This window comes from Colossoma macropomum, unplaced genomic scaffold (genome assembly GCF_904425465.1).
Source record: "Colossoma macropomum unplaced genomic scaffold, Colossoma_macropomum, whole genome shotgun sequence".
Classification (NCBI taxonomy): Eukaryota; Metazoa; Chordata; class Actinopteri; order Characiformes; family Serrasalmidae; genus Colossoma; species Colossoma macropomum.
In genome coordinates, this window is record NW_023494792.1 from 7440031 (window position 1) to 7464491 (window position 24461).

At 37.5% G+C, this 24461-nt stretch overlaps 3 protein-coding genes across 4 annotated transcripts; 2 read left to right on the top strand and 1 right to left on the bottom strand.

Annotated features, from left to right (window-relative positions):
* Positions 1 to 4205: 4205 nt before the first annotated feature.
* Positions 4206 to 15505, bottom strand: nipsnap3a (nipsnap homolog 3A (C. elegans)). The gene is made up of 6 exons (XM_036575757.1): positions 15310 to 15505; positions 13197 to 13407; positions 9916 to 10077; positions 7514 to 7663; positions 7151 to 7237; positions 4206 to 6325 (listed from the first exon to the last, which is right to left on the bottom strand). Exons 1-6 carry the CDS (start codon positions 15385 to 15387, stop codon positions 6249 to 6251), a joined length of 765 nt encoding a protein of 254 aa, XP_036431650.1. The 5' UTR covers positions 15388 to 15505; the 3' UTR covers positions 4206 to 6248.
* On the top strand, positions 13287 to 18515 carry LOC118811520 (probable pancreatic secretory proteinase inhibitor). 2 transcript variants are annotated; one of them, XM_036575758.1, is made up of 4 exons: positions 13287 to 13445; positions 17000 to 17031; positions 18032 to 18144; positions 18311 to 18515. In XM_036575758.1, the coding sequence occupies exons 1-4, from the start codon at positions 13391 to 13393 to the stop codon at positions 18354 to 18356; spliced, it is 246 nt and encodes an 81-aa protein (XP_036431651.1). In that variant the 5' UTR covers positions 13287 to 13390; the 3' UTR covers positions 18357 to 18515. The 2 variants fall into 2 exon arrangements, with proteins under 2 accessions (XP_036431651.1, XP_036431652.1); XM_036575759.1 differs by lacking the exon at positions 13287 to 13445 and adding an exon at positions 16416 to 16728.
* Positions 18516 to 20345: 1830 nt separating this feature from the next.
* Positions 20346 to 23591, top strand: thg1l (tRNA-histidine guanylyltransferase 1-like). The gene is made up of 6 exons (XM_036575756.1): positions 20346 to 20536; positions 21215 to 21391; positions 21979 to 22148; positions 22957 to 23045; positions 23160 to 23267; positions 23353 to 23591. The coding sequence occupies exons 1-6, from the start codon at positions 20346 to 20348 to the stop codon at positions 23509 to 23511; spliced, it is 894 nt and encodes a 297-aa protein (XP_036431649.1). The 3' UTR covers positions 23512 to 23591.
* The last annotated feature ends 870 nt before the right edge of the window (positions 23592 to 24461 follow it).

Genomic DNA, 24461 nt, shown 5'->3' on the forward strand with positions numbered 1-24461 from the left:
GCTACTGCCCTCAGTTTGATGCCATCAATGACCTGCTGACGGGCAGAGAGCATCTGGAGTTTTACGCCATCCTGCGCGGAGTCCCTGAGAGGGAAGTGTGTGAGGTGAGTACACTTTCTTCAGGGAACAAGGACATACAGTGTCATTGATGCAAAGCACCACTCTTACATAGCATTTGTTTTTCTTCTATGGTCATCTCCACTGTCTAGCTGAAATATTGTTACTCTGAGTGAATGGTTCCCATATCAGTAATCATACTGCAATCATAGCAACTTCAAATGAGTGTTTGCATTTATGTAGGAAGTCTTTTACTTTGTACACACACAATATGTGGCAGTAAACATACTAACATTAGTTATTAATAAATGAGTGAATGAGTTAAAAGATAGGTCCATGAGAGGATTTGTATCTAAAAACACCTTGAAAAGAAAACAGATGAGGTTAATGAAACATTGTGATTTAGTTATAATCCTGCATGGATTTAATGTGTGTCTCTGGCAGGTGGCTGAGTGGGGCATCCGCAAACTGGGCCTGGTAAGGTATGCTGACAAAGCCGCCGGAAGCTACAGTGGGGGCAATATGCGCAAACTCTCCACCGCTATGGCGCTTATAGGAGGCCCACCCGTGGTGTTTCTGGTATGCACACACACACACATTTCCCTCATTGCTTACACAATCAGCTCATGCTATTTTCTCACTCTGGGAGATCATGTGCTCTGTGCAGCACCTGACAACAAAAACACAGTGGGCCCGATTCCTGTGACTGTTGTTTTATTTGTTCTCCCAACAGGGATCGCAGTGCTGTTGTATAAGAGAAGTTAAATTAAAACACTCAGCCAACCACAGCCTCAATTCTCTGACAGAATTAGGCTGAATGCTTTGTACAGTTGCACATTTGTTTCTAGTTCTTTTAATACATGGACTAGTTTGGAAACTGTTTTCAAAGTGCAATAAGTACATTTAATCCACAACCCTAATCTAAACCTCACTTACTCTAACCCTAACCTAAACCTCAGTATAACACCTAGTTACATAACACGGTGTTTCTGAGTTTAACCAGATAGTTTGCTAACAATTTCAGATGTTACAGATATAGTGGCACAAAAATCAAAATAAATTGTGACCAGGACTTTAGTGCACGCCATGGTAAAGAATTGGTAGATTTGCCACTAATCCTGGCAAAAACATACCGATTTGTGACTTTTCGGTTAAATCTGTTGACTGACCTGCGGATGGTTATGCTGTTTGTCACAGGATGAGCCCACTACTGGTATGGACCCCAAGGCCCGCCGTGCTCTGTGGAACTGCATCCACAGTGTCATCAAAGAGGGTCGCTCTATCGTGCTCACCTCACACAGGTATGATCTACTGCACTCATTCAGTCTAAGCTGTATTCATTATATGCATAACTCTTATTGCTTTTCTTATTATATGCTATGCTATTATATGCTATGTTGACCATGTTGAGGAGGATGGGTTCCCTGTGAAAAATGTATATATATTCCAAATGTATTTATCAAATATATTTTTGCAATGTCTGAAAATGACCAAAAAATGTTTTTGTTAAATGTGTATATTTTAAAATTTAAAATTTATTATGCACTCATTCAGTCTAAGCTGTATTTATTATGTGCGTAACTCTTATTGCTTTTCTTATTATATGCTATCTGGTGTTGACCGCCCCCCCCCCCATGAAAAAAATCTGTGTGTAATATTTTTCCATACATTTTAAAATAAATGTATTTTAAAATGTATTTGGTTAATATGACAATATATTCTAAAATGTGCTTTTGTGTTTGTTATGTATTTCGGCATAGATGACAATGCATTTGAAATGTATTTTAAATATATAAAAATATATGTCAATATATTTTTTCTGTATGGGCCTTTTGAGCCTTAGTTCTTCTCAGATATCTGTAAAGCTACTTTGCAAAAATGATAGTATTATAAAGCACTATACAAATCAATTTGGATTGAATTTATTTGAAAAAATAATGCTGAGTGAGGAAAGGTGAAAGTTAAGACCACCACTGGCTCTTTGTTTAGCCCCCATGAAGAAATAATGCCTTTGTTGCCTGCTAGGTAATTTTTAACATAAAGATTTTGTGAAATTCATCTGAAATATCCCTGCTATGACCCTCAGCAGTTTACCAGTAAAAACATGTAGCTGTTACGCCAAAAGAATGGGCTACATACAGTATATTCATTGTTGAAGATCATGCCCACATGCTTATATTCCATTTTACCACTAGAGAGCAGAAATTCCCCATGTCTCTCATGTGAATCTCTGTATTTTGCTCCTTTTGGCTTGTGTGCTAACCTTTGCTCTGTTGTTCCACAGCATGGAGGAGTGTGAGGCCCTGTGCACCAGGATGGCCATCATGGTAAATGGCAGATTCCGCTGTCTGGGCAGCGTCCAGCACCTGAAAAACAGGTGAGATAACTTTACAGCTCTCAAACTGCACTCAAATCACATTCAGTTTTGCACTAAATCAAGTACGTTCATATCATGGCAAGGATTTTTAGTGCTTTCTCAGGATTTGTAGAGATTATAGAGTTGTAGAGAATATAATCTGGTTTTCTGTACTTTTTTTGTTGATCTAACCTTTTTCCTTCACTGGTATCTCACTCTTTCTTGGTATGTGTTCCTCATTGTGTAGGTTTGGTGATGGGTACACCATCATCCTGAGGGTAGCAGGCCCCTGAACCAGACCTGCAGCCTGTGATGAAGTTCATCGAGAGCGAGCTGCCTGGTAGCACGCTGAAAGAGAAGCACAGGAACATGCTGCAGTATCAGCTCCCCTCATCCCTCTGCTCCCTTGCTCATATCTTCAGCATTCTTGCCAAGCACAAAGACATCCTCAGAATAGAGGACTACTCTGTTTCCCAAACTACACTGGACCAGGTGAGAACAATTAGCATCAACCTAATTTAACACAATGGCTAAAGGTGTGACATGCAGTATTTGTATAGTTTAGCACTGCGTTAAAAAATATATATATTCAAATGGCCCATATCCTACATTTCTCTGATATTAGAGGTTTTATGTAGCAAAAACTGTCTAAATTCATTTTTACATGACCATTTTTCCAACCTCTCTTCATCCCTCTGAACTAAACAGACTGTTTTTATTCCTGTACCTTTAAGACTGATATATGTAAGTGGTCTCTGTTTCGATTGTTAGCCTTGTATTGTACCTCATACAAGAAGCAGTTATTTTCAAACTTGGACTATATGGACTGGAGACTTTTGAAACTTAAGCAGTGTTTACATACTTCATCAACTCCTTTACCTAAAAATATCAGGATGATGTGGAGAATGGGAGGTAGTCTAGCACAATCTGGAATTTAGGCTGCCATTTGCTAATATAGCTTGGTTTGAACATGCCTGAACTTGACAGGTATGATTCTGGCAAGTGTGTTGAAGTTCAGTATGAGCTTATTTGCATAGTGGTCTGACTGTTATGTATTGGAAACTAATGCTTTATGCTCTAGTCTTCACCCATACAGACCATCATATCTGTGTTGTCTCTGAAACACGTTTGACAAAATCATCACTCTGAATATGTGCTGACTGATTCTCCCTGTCTTCTAGGTGTTTGTTAACTTTGCCAAGGACCAAAGTGACGATCACTCTGACCACTCGATACGGCGTAAAGAGCATAAAGAGGCAGTGGTGGACATTCCTCTGCTCAGCTTGCCAGTTCCTTTAACGAGAAAGGAGAAACCCAAGGAGAGCTTTGTTTGACCAAAAGACTTTTACTACACTAGGAGTAAAACTGGAGCCAGTGAAATTCACTTATTTCACATTGTCGTTCTTGGTTTTCGGCTGCAGTCTGCTAATTCATTCGCTCAGTCAGCCATATCAGGGCTGCAGGAATATGCAGGTGCAGACACAGTAGCTGAGAAACTCAATGCAAGTCAATGCAAAAAGATAAAGTGTCCACTCGGGATGTGCTGTGGAGTCCGGATCACCATGCTAATCCCAGATGAGAGTGTGGAAGTGAAACTTGAATAACTGCCATAATTTCGTTCTCATGCGGACTGTTCAGACAATTTGAGTCTTTGTGCAGTTTTTGTATTTGTAGTTGACAGATCTTTTAAGTATGTTGTGTAATTTTGGATTGGTAACTGCGATTGACGGGAAAATTCAGGGTCAGTTTCTTTTTGTTTGTACTAGAAATGACATGATGAAGAATCACAATCTTTTTTTTTTTTTGAGCCGCCAAGGGCTAAAACTGCAGTACAAATGCTGTTAAATTGATTATGTGCCTTTATTTATGAACAAACAATTGTTTTACAATTTTTTGAAAAGTCCAGTGGGGACATTATTTCGTACAATATTTTTTCAAGCAGTGCCTGACTTTTAATATTGCAATCTAAGAGAAGCAGGAGAAGTGTTCACTGTTGGAACGTGAGCTAGAAACGTACTGTACAGAGAAAAATGCTGATTATTTTTAAGAGATTTATTTAGGAGGAGTTGCCTCCCAGTCACAAAATGTAACATATACCTCAGTAGATACAGGAGCCCTGACATTTCAGCATTTTGAAGGACATTTGAGTAGTAGATTGGAAGAAGAATCTTCTTACGTAGGAGACTGACTTTAGGTGAAAGGGTGTCCTTGGGGGGGTGTTATGAATCAGTGTACTGTGCTCGTTCAGCAAAGCACAGCCACTTCCTTCTAGACTACATAACGCCATGATCCGTCAGTATTCTGGAACAGAGCTTTTCACTGGTCTCAGAGAAAGGATGGCCATGGGGTCTGTCCTTTCAGTCCTAGCACTTTATTGGCTGTGTTAATTGGAAATGTATTAATTGAAAATCTGTTTACCCGTTTGCACTGGATTTTCCACAGAAAGAAATCATTCCACATTTATTTTTTGTTGTACCTCCTCGTTTTCCAACATGAAATGAAAATTCTTGCCTTAGTGATGTTTCTTATTTAATACCTGTTTACATTTCAGATGAAAGGCTGTGGAACATCTGTTACTCACCTTGTACAATACTTACACAATAAAACATGACAAACGTACAACACAAATTGTATGTTTTTCATTATGTTGTCACCCAAATAATACTTTGTTTGCAATCATTTTGCATATTTTTATCAGTATCTTTACACAGAATCAAATGCTATGAATGTTCTTTAAAGTCAACCTGAAATCAAAATGACATTGAAATGAAAAAAATTGGTATTGTTTATGACTTGTTAATTTGCGTCCATATCATATTAAGCATGATTCGTTTTCCCCTCATCTTCTACCGAAATGTAATGACTGTTACCCATCTCTAAAATGCCTTCTGGTTTATTTATTATTACATTACTGTGCACCAGTGGGCAGGAAAACAATATTAACTAGTAATATCATGTTTCACCTCACTGTCCCATCAACCCCACCTATCACAAGAGAAAATGCTCAGCTAGCTCAGAGGCCCTTCCTAATACTGCATTTTACTCTCATACTCATACATTAAGGTATGGAAGGAAAATGTGTTATGATCTCCAGTTCATGTTGCTGTAGTTCAATTCCAGATTTTGCACTGGTAGGAAGAACAAGCTGGTAATTATTGTTCTGTTTCCTGTTATTAAATATGAGTATCTTTTCCTGTGTGTAATTAGTACTTGAACAGAACAGTTTCAGTGTTCAGGGACATTCTTTACTCTCACATCTTAAGACTGACAATTTTTTAAAAAATAAATCAGTCGATTTATTTTTATATAATTACATTTTTATTTTTTAATCAATACACCTTTAAACCTGACAAATGCATTAGAGCATTGTTACATGAAAGAAATGGCTACAGCTATTTGTAAACATGCCTGCTAAAGTAAGGCTTGAGGTAAGTGTTGAAGGAGTAACACAAATACCAATATTACTGCCCAAGTGCAATTAGTGAATAGAACAGGTGCATAGCTGGTTAAAGGTAGCACAGTGACAGTACTCAGGACCTATAATGCTATTAAATGCCACAAAGATTTTTTAAAGAAATCTGCAAAGAACATATTGGTAAAAAGTGTAACATATTGGTACAAGATATTAGACGCCAAATACATCCTTCACCACTAAAGACAAGCTTCACTCAGACATAAGCAAACTAGTCATTGAAGTAAAATATGTCTTAGTCCAGGCCACACCTCAGAGTAAGCTGTCCAGCATACACATTCATTTTAAAATGAAAGAGCTTTTTGTTGATCAGCATACGCCCGGATTAAGTTTGTCCAATGTTCTACATACAATTCTACCCATTTACTGTAGGGGTGAGAAGGAGCAAGGAAACATGAGCTTGTTTTTCTGAGATTCCAGGTACGCAACGCTCTGCCGCACTGTAGAGATAACACAAGAACACGGTTATGAGAACAAATAACAACATCTTATTCAGAATCTTTATCTATGCAGTCATATGCAAAAGTTTGGGCGCTTGGGCATTTTGTTGTTGAAGTGAAAATAAGTTAACATATCCTCTATGGAGAGCAAACATCTGCACATTTTAATGACCAACTACTGTTTGCTGAATTTAACATATTGTGGGTTCTAGAAAAGTTGTTTTATTTTTTCTGATATGTTGAACTTGGCAAATAAATAGAAATTGCGCACTCAAGTTTGTGGAAAATGCCACATTTAAGTTTGTTCCCAGTAGAGGAACTTAATCAATCTTCAATCCTGTTCAGTCTTTTTCAAACGACTGCGTAACATTTAACTTTAGTTAGACATTTTCAAAACACTCTAGACTGGAAGATAATCGAAACATTGAAAAGATAAAACTCTAAGGTTTAAATGAAATAACAGCACAATAAAATAACAGAAAAGGAAGAGAAAAGGTTCTCTTTGAAATCCACTTTTATGCTTTTTGGTAATTGATGTTTTTACGTTTATTAGGTTTATTTAGGTTTACAAGTTTTTCTTTCCTTTTTAACTAAAAATGTGTCAGCTAAGAGCAATATGTTATGTGAGTTTTTAGTCATTTAGCAGTAATTTCATTTATGGCATTTATGCATTGGGCAGATGGTCTTATCCACAGGGAACATAACTCTCCCAAGGTTATAGCATTGTGTGTTTGTCTGGGCAGGAACTCAAACCCTGGTCTGCCACATGAAGGGTAGCAGTGTTTTCCAATATGGTAGAACAGATGTGATGAAGAGAGGTTTTACCTGCAGCCACTACCCTGGCATCAGTATGAGCTCTGTGTCTTATAGCTGCGCGAAGGTCTGCACTCTCATACCACCACAGAACATGCACTGCAGCACACAAAAGATATATTTTTTGTTTACTGTATTTACTGTACATTCTTGTACAGATAATAAATAGAATGAAGTAAATAAAAATAGTCCCACCCCAAAAAATGACATTTGCAAATTTATCACTATTTTACTATTATCAACGTTACACACATAAATTCACGTGTAGGTTCTGTGGCAGTTTCAGATAGTAATAAAATGGCTATATTTGTGCTGACATCACATACCAATTCTACTGCAATATACTGCAGTTTCTCAACCCTATGTGACACCTACCTCTATTGAGTTGTCCGAACTCAGAGTGGAAGACACCCACTGGGTAGGCGTACCCTGGTGCTGCATGGGTGTTGACTGAAGCGTGAAAGGCCTCGCCCCACACGGCTGGACCACCAGGCTTCATCTGGAACGACACCAGCTCATAGACACCTGGGGAAATCCATACAGTGCTTTAGTTAGTGGAGACTGAACCAGTTTCAGATTCTGAATAGGTCAGTTGAGTTTTTGATGAAAAAGTATTTCCCACATATTTCTGCCCTCTCAGTCAGAGACAGTGACAATCTGCTGGATCTGATAGTCTAGCGTTTATTTCTGTCAGTATGACACGGCATGAAACTCTCTATGCAGCACACTATAGCGCCCAGCTCGAACACTGCTGACCCCATTCCAGTGTGGGGTCACAGTACACACAAACACCACCAATGCAGACAAGCAGACTGTTTACGAGACTAACCCTAATCCCACCCATTCATACTCTCCATGAAAAGCTCTGATTCACTGACCAGACACCCAAACATTCTCTTTCTCATTTTATCCTCTCCATATATATATATATATATATTAGGGGTGCAGGAGAGAGAGAGAGAGAGAGAGAGAAGAAAACCTTGTATCTCCATTTCTGTTGTTTTTCAGTTTTTGAGATAATTTAAAAATGCCCTTTGCCCTTTACATTGTGTGTACATTTCATGATGAATGGACCAAAAGAAATGACCCAAAATGACTTGTCTGGTTACACTGACTTACATTAAAAAAGTAAAGTATGTTTTTTTGTTACCATTTTGGAGATTTGGAGTTCAGAACGGCAGTGTTTGTGGCTTTTTCATATATAGACTGTATGGACTGGGGAATGAATGTTTACACATTGTTACTTCAAAAGACATCAATGTTGAAATAATATGTAAAACTATCAATAAAGTAAGGAAAATTTGCTATTCCATGATATGGGCTCTTTAAGTCTTAAGATTCATAACTGAATAATAAGACTGTGGTCTAAGGAGTTAAAGAATGCTCACCTATTACTTGTCTTATTACAAAGAGAGCATAATTAGTCCTGTTTAACTGGATTTAGGGCAGTGCAGAATGTAAAACTTCTAAAAATCACTGCATTCAGAATTTTAGACAGTATTGTTTAAAACGAAGCACTACTGGTTCTTGTTTTATCTGTTCAAACTTATTAAACTTCAGAAAAACTAAATATCATGATGCACTTTATATATAGCACACAATTGAAATGCGATGATGTCATTTTTGTCATATGGCACACCTCTATTAACAACTAAAGATGGGAGATGTGACAAAGCATACTTAAATACCTTTTCACAACACATATCAAAATGTCACATTTTTAGAGGTTTGTGAAGCTGAAACTGACAAATTTCAGCAGCAAAACCAAAAAGTGCCACTTTTTAAAAAAATATAAAAAAAAACCTATAACTAGAATTTTTTATTCTATGTTTGCAAAAATAATCTATTTAAGCAACATGAGAAACAAATCAACTAATTGGAACAAATAAACAAATACATAATGATACTGGCATAATGGACTGCTACCAGATCAGCAACTTGTTACTATACAGTTTATGTAGTTACTGTACACCGATTCTTCTTGTTGTTGTTTACAGGCTCTCTATAAATGGAGATGGTATGGCCCTGAATGGTAGAGATACCACTTTTTCTTTGCTGATACCGAGACGTGTACTGATACCCAGACTGATATTAAGACCTGAAAGTATCGGCCAATATAAATCCATATTTCTTCACTGGAAAAATACTTTAAACTTTGAAAGGCTTTAAAGTGCTTTAAAATAAAAATCTTTTTTTGTTGGAGTGTTTCAATTAAAATGAGCATTTAAAAGTAGGCTATCATGCTCAAACTACTCAATCACTTTACTACCCCACAGGAAGAACTACACAGCTAACAACATCACATCACACAGTGTGAATGTGTACTATTTCATCATTGTCCAAAAAAGACAAGCATCTCCAAAATGGTGACTTACAGGAGAGAAAGCGCGCAAAAATGTTCTGTGTGTTTACAAACATTAATGTAACAAATAATTTTGGAGCATTTCTACTTCATTATTCAAAAAATGTTACATATATATATATATATATATATATATATATATATATATATATATATATATATATGTGTTACATATATAAAAAACTGCTGCTGTGTTCAAATTATGTAGAAAAATAAAGTTAACTTACACAACTGCACTGAATTCATCCTTTTTTAGAATCAGTAGAACATGGTCTCTGGTAAATCTAAAAAAGGACTAAATTTCTCAGGACTAAATCTGTCTTTAAAGGTCAGATGCAGTTGTTCAGAGTTCTTGAAGGAAAGAACATGATGGCATAATTTAGCACAACAACAGTAACGTATCATCATATCTCACCTCCCTCTTTAGGTGGTTTTTTGACTGTGCTCCACGGCACCAGGTATGTGACCTCATTGTCCTGAGAGCTCAGCATTGGCATGGCTTTAGAGATGTACTGCTCCATCCAGTCGGGGTCCTCAGCCAGGGCTGCTCGCACTGCTGCCCGCTGATCATAGCTGTCTAAAAAAGCAAGAAGAATAATTGACAAAGACTGACTTTGATTCTCTCCACATTAAAATTAAAAGAATAATTATTGGAAATTGCCATAATGAAATAATTGAAAATATGAATGCCACAGACATTGTAACGCAATGCATTTAAGCAAAACTAATGTTATTCAAAGTATTATATAACTATATTATATACTTATTATATACATTATAAAAGGCATAAACTATACAGTGCTGCTTCACTGTTCGTGAACCTTCCAGCATTATGTAAATTTCTATGTAAATATGACCCAAAATATAATTAGGTCTTCATTTAACTCAGAACAATAAATAAAGAGAACCCAGAAACACAAATAATGCAAACAACTATTCAGTTTTTCATTAATTTACTAAACAAAGTGAATCAACAATAAATGTTTTTGTTGCAAAAGTATGTGAACCTCTGCTTTCAGTAATCAGTGTGCCCCTATGAGCAGCACTGACTTTAACCAAATAGTTCCTGTAACAGCCCGGCACACTGACTTGGAGGAATCATTTCCTTCAGAATTGCTTTAACTCTTATGTTAGTGGGCTTTCTTGCATGAAAGGTCCTGCCACAACATTTCTATTGGATTGAGGTCTGGACTTTCTTTTTCAACCATTCTTTGCAGACTAACTGGTGTTTTTAGAGCCGTTTTCTTTGTGCAGGACCCACCTTTTGTTGAGGTACAGTTCAATGATGGATGCCTTTACATTCTCCTGAACAATTTCTTAATACAATCCAGAATTTATAGCTTCATCATATGATGGCAAGCTGTCCTGGTTCAATAGCAGAAAAACAGCTCCAAACCATGATACTGCCACCACTGTGTTTCAAAGCTGGGAGGAGGTTCTTATGCTGGAATGCAGTATTGTTTTTTTTTAAACAAAACATTTCTGATTTAAAATTTAATATTTAAAATTTAATTTAAAAAAATCTAATTAAAATTTTTCTTATCACCTCATCCAGGCAGTCTTTTGGAAACTAAACAGGCAGCAATGTTCTTTCTGGAGAGTAGTGGATTTCTCCATGTTATTATTGATAGATACTATTCTCGGTCAGCGTTTGCCTGAGTGTGGACTCATGAACACTGACATTAGCCAGCGTGGGAGAGGCCTGCAGATCCTAAGATGTTACCCTGGGGTTCTTTGTGATCTCCCAGAATATTATATGCCTTACTCTTGGAGTGATTTCATGTTAGATGACCACTCCTGGGAAGGGAAACAATGGTGGTGAACTTCCTCCATCTGTACACTATCTGACAGTGGATTGGTGAAGTCCATACTCTTTAGAAATTGTTTTGGAACCTCTTTTAGCCTAGCAAATGTTTTTTCTGAGGTCCTCAGTTATGTCATTTGACTGAAACATGACATATGTTAACAAATGTGTGTGGTAAAAAACAGACTTTGATAGTGAAGACTCAGGTTAATGTTTTTAAATAGGGTGTCATCCAATTCTTCGAATCTCCGGACACAATTATCACTTATACCAAACTGATCATTCTAGAGGTTCACATACTGGCAGCCAAAATACATAATGCTTGTGCTTTTTGTTTTATTGGGTTGTGTTTATCTATTATTATGACTTAAATGAAGATCTAATTTAATTTTAGGTAAAACCTCTGCAGACTTTCACATAATGATATAGGGTTTACAAACTATCAATCAGCACTGTGTGTCCAAAGGTTTGTGTTCATGCAACCTGCTCCTCACTCATCATTCACATTCAATGTTTCTTCTGCAATCAAGAAACATTTAATGTTACTTTGAATATTATTAGGACGTTCCCCCTCCTTCTGCTGCATCAACAGTTTCTACTCTTCTGGAACGACTTTACATTAGATGTTGGAACATTGCCGTTAGGATCTGATTGCATTCAGCCACAAAAGCATTAGAGGATTATTGAGGTCAGGTACTGATGTTGGATGATTATTTCTGGATCACAAACATTACTATAACTCATGCAAAAGGTGCTGGATGGAGCTCCATCACTTCATGGAACCCAGTTCCATTGCTCCACACCCCAACGCTGGGGGCTTTATACTCCTCTAGCTGACACTTGGCATTGGGTATGGTGACCTTAAGCTCATGTGCTGCTACTCCAGAGCGTCCCATTCTATCGACAAAGCTTTTCTTTAAAGATTATACAAGCTGTATATTCACAACTGAACAAGTGTGTCAGCCATCGCTCCACCTTAAAGTAGCAGAATTCACTAATTAGAATGGGGTGTCTGGATACTTTTGGACCTACAGTAGCCACGTTTACATGCAGCCTGATAATCCGTTAATAATCCGACTAATAGCTCAATCGGAATAGAACACGTCCATGTAAACACCTCAATCGGAATAGACTAGTCCGATTGAGGCCATTCGGAATACAATTTCTATCCGATTGAACGAGGTGGGTAAACTTCTAAATAATCCGTTAAATAGAAGAATAATAGCCATGTAAACGCCTGAATCCGATTACATTCCAATCGGAACGTGTAAGTATGTTCTGCGCATGTGCGTCGCGTCATGGCGAAAGTTTATACCGTTCAGCATGGCGGAGCAGAAACGGGTCTGCAGAGGAGACGAAGTTTATGCTCTGATCTTTAAAAGACGGCGGTGGAACGGACGTCCAGCTTATGAGTCTCAGAACACGACGTCTTCCTCTCGCCGCTTACTTTATAAGCACATGTGAAGCACGTTTTCCTGAGTCTGACATCATTTTAAAGCAATTAAAACACAAGCGCGCCAACTGGAAACTCATTTCACGCGGACTGGACCTCACGTGATGTTCGCTGTCATGGTAACGTTTACTCTAAACGCTACTCCACGCATGCGCGTCATTTTGCATCGGATTACTTGTAGTGAGCATGTAAACGAAGATTTTCCATCAAATCGTTGAATAGAGTGTGCATATAAACACCTCAGTCTGAATCTGTAATCGGATTGTATTCAATCGGATTGGCAAAAATCTTTGCATGTAAACATAGCCAGTGTAGCTTTTTACAGTCTCTAATTTACAACAACACAATAAAAGGATGTTCTGGTGGAGTGCGCAGGGAAATTTTACTCTCAAGCCTTCATTTAAAATTCCATAAATTCTGCTACACAAAAAACTCTCACCATACTTCCAGATGTGGAAGACCTGATTGAGACCTCCATACTCCACACTCCAGTACCCCAGCAGCTCAGAGTGTGCAGTGCGCAGGTTGATCTTCTCACTGGTCAGTTTGAGGAACGCAGAGTTCAGGTGCGGATGGATGCAGTAGGTGCGGAACTCATAGAACTTTCCACTCTGCTGCTGCGGCCCAGACGACATGAAGGCCTTGGGTTGCTGGAGAGAAAAAAGAAGAACATCACTGACACCAAGGGGTGAGCACTGGAGTTACACAGCTTATGTCTACTGCCAATGTTTATTTAACTTGCTGCAGGGTTATTCCCTCATGAAGAAATTCCATGCTATTCGAGACCTTTTATTCCAGTAATTGTTTTTTTTTCCTTTTCGGGACTTTCAGTGCTCAGTTTTCTTGTTATCTGTGAAAATTATTGACTGTACTACAGCAAGAGACAACATGGAATGTGATATGTGAAAAGGAGACTGCGGCAGAGCAGAGAATTAGAGAATATTTACATATTTTATTATTTGAATTTTCCCTTTAAGATTTAGAATTTAGGTATGTTGAGTCTGTATTACAGTCGCATGAACACATTTGAACACACCTGGTCAAATTACATGTTTTGTTGACTTTCTAAGTGAAAATAAGTTGACACATCTTCTATAGTGAACTTAAATATGATATTTTTCTGCAAACTTTAATGCACAATTTCTATTTATTAGCAGAGTTTAAAATAGTAACAAATAAACAAACATATGGCTGTTGTCAAATGAAAACCTCGTATCTCCATTTTTGACATTTTTCAGTTTTTGACATAATTTGAAAATACTTGTTACCCTTTACATTGTATGTAAATTTTATGGTGAATGGACTAAAGGAAATGAGCCAAAATGACCTGGAAAAAGTCTGGTTCCATTGACTTACATTAAAGTATGCTTTTTTTCCTTCACCTGTAAAGTTATTTTGGAGAGGTTTTCTTCCGACAACAGCGATATGTAAAATATAAAATGTGTCATAAATTTTGCACTGACACATTTTTATTATTTTTTTCTTATATGTTAAATTCAGCAAATGCACACTAATTGTGTATTAAAATGTGCACACACGTGTTCTGTGTAGAGGATGTATTAACTTACTTTCACTCAGAAAATCAACAAAATGCAATTTGACCAGGTGTGCATAAACTTTTGCACACAACTCTTTGATTACTGAACATTCATATTTCTACAAAAACCTTTCTGGAGCTTCTCTACTCTTCCCAGTGTGGAAAAAGTGCTTCTTAAATTACATTTTTTCTTGACTTTCCAGACCTGCAGAAGAATATGGCCTTGTATCAATAACATGAAAACATTAACGACACTAATATAATATAATTAGCTATTAACTGACTGACTGACGAATTAATTGATCATTTATGAACGGACTAACATAAAGTAAGAAAAAACACCTTGGGTGAAGAACAAAAGGACATGTTTAGTTAACTTTGTCCTTGAGTCTTGAGTGAAGTACACTTGGACTGGGCACCACATATCAAAGCCCTGAACGTGCAGGCTCATGTTAATTATAAACCACAGCAGCTCTCTGTCTCTCTGGACCCTGGACACTGAAATAAGACAGGCCTTCTGGCATTGCTCCACAGCTGTACAAAGATCAAACTGATGTAGCCTGCGATTAGTGCAGAAACATTTATCAAAACTCTAATATTTAAAATCATTATATATGTAAATATGTAAAATACTTCGGGAATATGTCAGAAATGCTTTCAGAAAACTCTATCATAAGCTCAGGGAATGATTTACTAAACGCAGAGCTGTAACTAGATGATGCACTCCAGCGTGGTGTGCTGTTGTTGTTATGGCCAAAGCCCCCCACAGCCCTAATAGGTTAACAATGGGGGCGAACTGCACCCCACCCTCCCTCACCAACGCGTCTGTTTGGGCTTTTACCCATGAAAAGTTTCGCCGTGGTGCACTAAAAGGCCATTTTTGGACAGAAGAGCGCTCATATGAAAGCAGGCAGGCAGGAGTCTGTCTGCGCGCTGCCTGTTGTTTTCATCCTGAAGTGCCTTACAGCCAAAGCTCGTTCAGATCTAAACCACCTCTCTGCTCATCAGAACTGACCTTTTGAGCACTCCTCGCACAGACGATGTTGTGAGTGTGGAGTGTGGCTCTCCGGAGCGCCTGTCGGATCTGAATCATGACTGCTTTAGTCCACTCTGTCAGTCCAGCAGCTGATCTGAAGGCTACGTGCTCTTAGCCAGGTTTGACATGCTGCTATTTTCCTCACAGCGCGATGCCCTACGGAAGCCGAGAAGGCTCTGGCTGCGTCCACAACCTCATACACTGACACACTTAATAATATTCAGTACTACAGCACAGAGTGAATACTAGTACACTAGTATGTGATACTGGACACAGCCTCTGTCATTCAACCACACAACATTACAGGAAGGCCAGGTAGATAGATAGATAAATAGATAGATAGATAGATAGATAGATAGATAGATAGATAGATAGATAGATAGACAAAAGTGTGCAAATGTTTTGGTGAAAGTACGTTTTGATTTTGTAAGAGAAAATAAGTTAACACATCCTCTACAGAGGTTGCATATTTTAATATATATATATATATATATATATATATATATATATATATATATATATATTTGTAGACATAATGTTTTTTTCCCAATAAGTTCAACTCAAAAATCCTAAAACAAATAGAAATTGTGCACTTGTGCAACATTTGAAGAAAATGTTTGTTCTCTGTAGAGGATGTGTTTACTTATTTTCACTTACAAAATCAATAAAACATGTCTAATTTAACCAAGAGTTCAAACTTTTGCATATATGACTATGCACATATATGTATATGAGTTACATATTTATATGTATATTCACATATTGACATATTTAAGTAGTATATTGGTAATTCCGATGTATGCACACATGTATGCACTTTCCAAACAGAGTTCTTTTTTTATATCTTACATTTAGAACAAATATATCTTCATATATCATGTATGGATTTATTTTTTTTATTTTTACATCAGCATTCAATTTTATACAACAAACAGTCAATAAACAGTGGCAGGAATGCAGAGATCAGTCGCCTAAGCCCACACTATTTTTAGGGTTATTATGTAGCCCACTGTGTTTTGGATTGTGGTCAGCAATTTTTGGGGCAGACGGAATGTTTATCCCTTAATAAAGAGAGGGACAATAGGGAGGCTCTGTTGTAACTGTTGCTGGCAAGGGGTGCCAGGTAGGTGGGGCGGACCGGCTTCAAAATATCAGCACCTCTCTCACTTCACATGCAAACAATTTGCTGTAGGTGGTCAAACTCATAACACCAGCTTCACACACTGCCTCACATTGGGAGCGTACTGCAAGCGAAACATAGACACAACAAGAGCAAAGAAGCAGTGGAAGAACTTCATCATCAGAGCTTCAGATATTTAAATCTCCTGCTTTCACTTTTTGGCAATATGACAGGGACAGCTGTGATACTGATGTGCCTACTCCTCATCTTTTCTGTGGGTAAGTCTATACTGGGTCCAGATGAATGCTAGGCTAGTATCAACTACCCTAAATCAAATGCTAGTATTCTTTAGGATATGAGGGAGGAAAGTGGTTGTGCATACTCAAATAAATTTGAGACACAAATATAAGCATAAATCTGTCTGTAAGTCTATTTACTTATAGATTGGTATTGATTAGCTTATGGTTTCTCAGGGCATTAGTTTTGATGCTGTGATTTAATTATTAAAATATATGTTTCTGTAAACATTTTTGAAAATTTTTCCTTCAGATGCAGAAGACAAGTCAAGGCTGTACCGAAGGGTAAAAGATGTCTGCTAATATTACTAACACTGCTCTGCAGCCAATACTGATTCTATACTTCTGTGATCTATACTGGTACCGTTCCGCTACATTGTAACCAATACTGATATTATAGGCTACTAGTAATATGTGATCAATACTGATATACTACTACTCTGTAAGCAATTTTGATACTATACTACTTTGTTACCAGTATTACTACTACATTACAACTCCATAACAAATATTGACACTAATCGACAGCTTTGGAACCAATACCATTATTGTATTACTATGCTGTAACTAATAATGATACTATAGTTCTACTCTGTATTTTGATACAGATACTATATAACTACAGCTTTGGAACCAATATTATTACTGTTCTATTACTTTGTAATAGCATTGTAGTAATATTATTTACAAAGTAGTACTATAGTATCAGTAAACAATATTACTACTACTCTATGTATACCATTCTATGTATTACTACTATTCTTTGTAACCAATACTGATACTATCCTACTACTCTGTAATCAACATTACTACTATACTATTACCCTGTACCAAATACCACCACTACAGTATTACTCCATAGCCAATACTGATAGAATACTACTACTCTGTGATCAATATTACTGCTATACTTTTTACTTTTTGTAACCAATACTGATATTACTACTTTTGAAACAGTAATGAGACTATACTACTACTGCAACCAATACTACTACATTACTACTCCGTAATCAACTACTGTACTATTACTCTGTAACCAATACTGATACTATACTAATGCCATGTAATCAATACGATACTATACTATTACTTTATAATCAATACTGATTGTATACTACTACTCATGAGACTATATATTACTACTCTGCAATCAACACTACTACACTGCTACTCTGTATGCAACAATACTACTCTACCACCACTTTGTACCCAATGTCCTAAAGCAACAAACAAATGTTATTATGCCTCATTGGGATCTATAATGGGCTGTGTTTGAATTCAACAGCCTGCATGTGGGGACATGAGTCTGACTCATGCATGCCCCCTCAATTACTCTCCGGTCTGTGGAAATGATGGCATCACTTACCCCAATGAATGTGCCCTGTGTGTGCACAGACTGTAAGTATAGTCATACATGTCAATATAAGAGCACATTCTAAATAAGATAAGATTTGCTCTATTTGTGTCAAATGAAATTCTGTCCTTGTTTACTATTGTGTCTGTTCTTAGGAAATGTCAAAATAATGCTGAAGCATTTCTTTACTGATCGACTGTCTGCCCACAGGCAAACCAACACTGACATCCTGATTGTGAAAGAAGGGAGTTGCTGAGAAGGACAGGAAACTCCTCTTTCACACGATCATCACTTCTGCGTTCGTTGTTTGTGCTTGTTAGGGTGCATTTTTCTACTCATATTTATACAGTGCTTAGAGCATGTTATCGTTTTCTTATACTCATGTAGATGTGAGCACTATTGCTTAAGTTTGAACTTCGCTATTAAAGATTAATTTCATGTATTATAAAATGTGTGTGGCCTAATCATTTCTAGTACAAGCTAAAACACAACGCTATTTATATTTACCATCAGTTTGTCTATTGGAAACAGTGAGTGTTTAGCATTTTCCACACCAATTCAGAATACATTACTAACAAGACAGATGTGTTTTGTATAAACAGACATAAAATTCAACTTATTTTGTGCAAACTTATGATTTACTAATAACTAATATGCATGTAGAATAAGCTGATGTCACAAATGTTCATTTTAGGTACATACTCCAGGAATTGCGATGTCTACAACACAAAAGTAGACATTTTATTTACTATCCAAAACCACTGTAAATCTACATGTCTCTATATGTAAAGTTAATCATGAGAAAATAGTTATAAATAAAAAAGAAAAATCTTTGGGACAATTGTTGCTTAGAACCCTGTTCTCCACCTCTCCACAGTTAATCCATTTAAAAATATAAAAATAAAACATTTTACACCAAAAGCTTATCTCAAAACTATTGTAAAACAATGTCTCAGGCATTAAGCATGTAAGAATTTTCACTGAGAGAGCTGTTAGGGAGCTTTTATATGCATTAAACATCCTGCTGCAGCATTCTCTTCAGCTGCCCACGTCAGATTTAAAACCCTGATGCTTGCCTACAAAGCCAAAAATGGACCTGCCCTCATTCTCTGATGGCAGTAGTTAAAACTAGACATCTCCCTAGAGGCCTTCAAGTTTCAAGTACAGCTCAGTTTGACCCGCCATCCTTCAGGATGCATGGAAGACAAGCATCAAGATCCTTCTCCGTCCTGGCACTCAGGGGATAAACCAACTTCCGATGGCTGTTCCCACACTGTCTTCAAATGGCAACTAAAGACCCATCTCTTAGTGAAGCACTTACGTGAACAACGTACTACTGTACTAGTATTTATGCTATGTCTTAATTTTGTATTTTTCTTTCTAGGTATCATCACTATTTTTCGTTTGTGGCAGTGTCTGAGCGCAAGGGTAGTTTGGATTGAACATATTTGTATTTGAGTTGACAACAAAGCAGTTTTGTAAGTCAATCTGGAAAAGAAGGTCAGCTAAATCTAAACATCAATAAACACCTAAGATGTCTGGTTCCTATCACCATTGCTGTGGACAATTCTGGCTCTAGAACGATTTTACATCAAACCACTCTGCATGATTTTGTTTATATTTTAACCATTTAATTATGCAGAAAATTTGAAAAAGCAGTGGAGTTCACCTTTAACTGCAGTAAAAATAATACAGTCAGAGGCAGCTTCTGTCTTGAAGCAGCCCTGCCTGCACAGTTCAGTGATTCCCTTATATCAAAGTCATGATTCATTATTTGCTCATTCAATCTTTCATTGATCTATTTAAATATTTAATGGTTTTTAGGGTTGAATTTCCTACTGTGTTAAATCAGAGAGATACTAATCTGTGCGGGTCAGACCAACAGGAGCGGGAATGTGAAGAATACAGAGCGGAACTATTGTTTTACAGCCGTGTTTTGCACGATGCACGTTGACGGACAGATACAATGACGAGACTCCCACGTGTGTTTTGGGTCAGTGCTGGACAGATTTCACGGCTGTTCAATCCTTAAAGAAGGATGAAGTACTGACATGTGTTTGTGATACAAGTTCACGAGATGTCTCCAAGCGAGTAAAGACTGTGAGGAAGTGTGTTTTAGAGACAGCAGGCCGGCTAGCACAAGGTTAGCTGTGTTAGCTGTCCATCTCTGCGGGTCAGCATCTCCCCAGATCCTCCAGACCGAACAGTAAAGCCTCATGTAGTTTCTCCTCGGTGTGTTAACTCTATGTTGAGACCAGTTTCTGCGTTGTTTGGAAATCTATCGAAGAGTAAGCGCCACTGCACTCTGCCCAGCACGAGTGGTGTTAGCGTCATGGCTAAAAGCAAGTACGAGTACGTGCGGGATTTCGAGACGGATGACACGTGTTTGCGAAACTGCTATATTGTCGTGCGGCTGGATGGGCGAAATTTCCACAAGTAAGTAGCTAGTACATTTGTTAAAGATGAGCCACCTAGGCGTGTCCTGTGGGCTGTTAAGTGCTCCCAAACGGCCTTAGCTTTCTTATCGTAGCTGTGCTGTACTTACGAGGCTGAGGTTGGCTTAGTATTCGCCAGTTTTTGGTAGAATCTCCCCGTTCCACCTTAACTGGTGCAGCTGTTACTTTGAATGTAACGTTATTGAATGTAACTGCTGCACCATTTAAGGTGGAAGGGAAAATCTGAATAATAAGCTGACTTCAGCTTCGCCTGTGCTTTGCTACTACTTAGCTGTACCTGAACTGCACTACTGATACTTACACTGCATAAACTGAAATAAGTAGTGGTTTAATTCTGTTGTTTTTGCAAAGCTGTGACTGAAGGGTTCACGCATGAACGCGTTGTCAGTGGGAGGCAAGCTTTTCCTGAGTTCCTGACAGTAATGACACTCTTGTCATTGACGTGGGCGTGGAAACAGCACTTCACAAACACTTTGTTTTTAGGATAAAAAAAAGTATTTCCTAAAAATAAGCACCATCAGGCCTCCACATCTGCAGGACAAAATTTGATGGAGTATATGATAAGAGTGAGTGTAGCAGCTTTGCAGAACTTGAGAATATCACATTTGATGCATTATGGTTTTTTTTTGTTGTTTGTTTTTTTTTGTCATTGTTGCAGGTTTGCTGACCAGCACAACTTTACCAAGCCCAATGATGATAGGGCTTTAGGCCTGATGTCACGCAGTGCCCGCTCAGTCATGGAGGAACTGGAGGACATTGCTATAGCATATGGCCAGAGTGATGAGTTCAGCTTCGTCTTCAAAAGATCCACCAACTGGTTCAGAAGAAGAGCAAGGTAAACTCGAACCCAAATCACTTTAGCTAAAGCTGTTCAGTTTTCAACCTAAAAATGTCACAGACTGGTAATAGAGCCGTTACAACGTTAAAGTCGACATGAAGTCAAACTTGAACTTGTTAGTTATTGTTCCTGGTCATATTAAGCACGGTCATGTCATAAAAAATATTTCCCTATAATCTCCCATCAAAGCTGTAATGGCTTTTGCCAGCCTCTAAAATATCTTCTGATTTTTATCATGTCACCATGCACCAGCAGGTGGGGAAAAAAATAATATTAACCAATATTGCTGTGTTTAGACTTCTACTCCTACCACTCCTGCATAGTTGAGTGAAAATGCTCTCCAAGCTCCCTGATACCATGTTTCACTTGGAAATAGTTATAGCAGTCAAGGTTTGTGTAGATGCTTTGAACCAGTAGATGTGCCACTGTTTTGTCATTTCTCTACTAACTGCATTGTATAATTAGAAGAGGTGGACTGATCCCTATTCCTGAAGTGTGTGTCTTGCATTCCATATGTGTCCAATGTTTTGAAGCAGTCAGAGAACAAAGTGAGACTATTCTTTTCTCTGCCTCTGTCCCCCCAGCAAGTTAATGACCCATGTGGCATCTCAGTTCTCCTCCAGCTATGTGTTTTATTGGAAGGAGTATTTTGGAGAGCAGCCGCTGCTCTACCCTCCCGGATTTGATGGCAGGGTGGTCTTATATCCTAGTAACCGCAACCTCAGAGACTACTTAAGCTGGAGACAAGCAGACTGTAAGTGAAGTTTTTGTTTTTTTTTCCTGTAAGGATGTGTGTGAAGTGGCATGCTTATATGTGATGTGTTTTGGCATTTTTTTCCACCAGGCAGTGCAGTACAGTTACAAATCCATGATCATACATTTTGTTGTCATTTCCACTGCCAATTGAATTGTAACATACCTGTGCTAAAATTGATTACCCCTTTCGCTGGATTACCAAGCACGCTGAGCTGAAACATGTGGATGGAGTTAGTAATGGGTGCAAACTATCATTTTCATAATCAGTTAATTGGTGTATTAAGGTTTCGATTAATCGGTTAGTCAGGAAAAGACACAGTGCAGCCAGTAATCTGTCAATATGACTAAATATTTCATGTCATACACAATATTTCTTTCAAGAAATTAAAAATACAAGGATTAATCACCCTTTTGTACGGTACTCTTTCAAACAAACAACTCCTACACTATCTTCTATCAAGAGCAGCAATGCCACAATAATCCTTCTACATTGCCCTTAAACTGCTATTTTATGCAGTGTCAAAGGTGCAGAAACAGTAAAGAAACAACACATGAGCAAATCCTACATGGCGGTCTAAGTACTATTATGGAGGTAATTTGATTCTGCAAGAACTTCACATGGCTATTCAAATTATTTCTTCTTGGCCTCTGACAAGCCATAATAGTAATAAATGTTATAAAAATTAGTAAAGCTTTAGTCACATTGAATGCATCGTTTTTAGTTTGGGTGTTCCTTACATTTGTTTTCAGTGATTCTAATTATTTTTATTGTAAGTATAACTTCTCTGATGTCTGTTCATCTACAGGTCACATCAACAACTTGTACAACACAGCTTTTTGGACACTTGTACAGAAGGGTGCACTCTCTAAAACGCAGGCAGAGGAGAGGCTAAATGTAAGATTGCATGACAAGTTTTTTGTTTTTGGCAGGATTGTTTTTGCATCTTATGTACTTTCATTAGTTGCCACTCTAACATCTTTTCATATTTCTGACCTTATATTCTTTCAGGGCACTTTGTCTGCAGATAAGAATGAGATTTTGTTTTCTGAGTTTAATATCAATTACAACAGTGAATCTCCACTACACAGAAAAGGCACTACTTTAATCTGGGAAAAGGTAAGCAGTGGTGCAACACTTGATTAAGGTAAATTAATTAAATCTCATTCATTCAGTAATAGTTATTTACATGGACATCCTGCAGGTTGATGAAACGTCAACAAAAAAGATCACGGTGCCCAAAGAGGGTGAGAAAGAGATCACTTTTACACGGAGCAGACGAAAAGTTACGGCTCATTATTCCGACATAATTGGAGATTCATTCTGGAATGAGCATCCAGACATTCTAGAAGAGGACAGTTAAAGGAAAGACTGTAGCTGAAACACACACACACCTTTAGATTTTCAGCAAACAAATGTGGACTTTTTTTTGTAAATAAAGGCTTTTACATACATACGTTTTTATGTTTGGTGGATTTATTTTTGCTGGTCTGAATTAATGACAAATAGTGCATGTAGTGTGCCTACATTAAGGTCGTATTATTGTCAACAGTTCATCTGTTTGCTATTCAGTGTGAAAGAAAGTCCCCTGAAAAACATAGATTAAAGATTCAGGAGTTTATTGTTATTCACAGAGAAACAGATAATTGCACTGTACAATGAAATTCTTACACTACATCTTGGACTACAACTATACAAACACTGTATAAATACAAATTACTTAGTAAATGAAGCACAAAAAATAAGAATTACATCAATTGTTACATCAATTAAGATTCTGTGTTTCCTAATATATCCAGTATTAGTCACATATTGAACTAATAATTATCAGATGAAAAGGTGAAGCGTAATAACCTAGACTGTTGTACCTCAAGCCTGTAACCACAAGGTGGCAGTCTTCCTCTTTATACGTCACTGTCCATTGACCATGGTATGGAAGGCTAGGTTCACAGTACAAGCCTTATTGGGATTTTTGTCTTAGATGTGGGGGCAGACTCACAAAAGTGTCTTGAGAAAGAAAATTTTAAACGTCTACATTCTTACAAAAGCTGGAAATCTTACAGAGAGACTTTGATGATGTACACTACTCAGAAATGTTAACATTAGCATTCTGTGTTTTTGCTGTATCAAGAAATTAAAGCAAGACACCAAATTTTGTAAATCCTTACACCGCTACGCAATGTAAACACTTTTAGTACATTTTTTTAGTAATGCTCTTAAATGTCAAGGCTCTTTGATTCTTTCACATGCAGTGGTATTATGGTTATATGGAACTTCATTTATAACGTTCATTAGGCACGATGATCAGTGGTG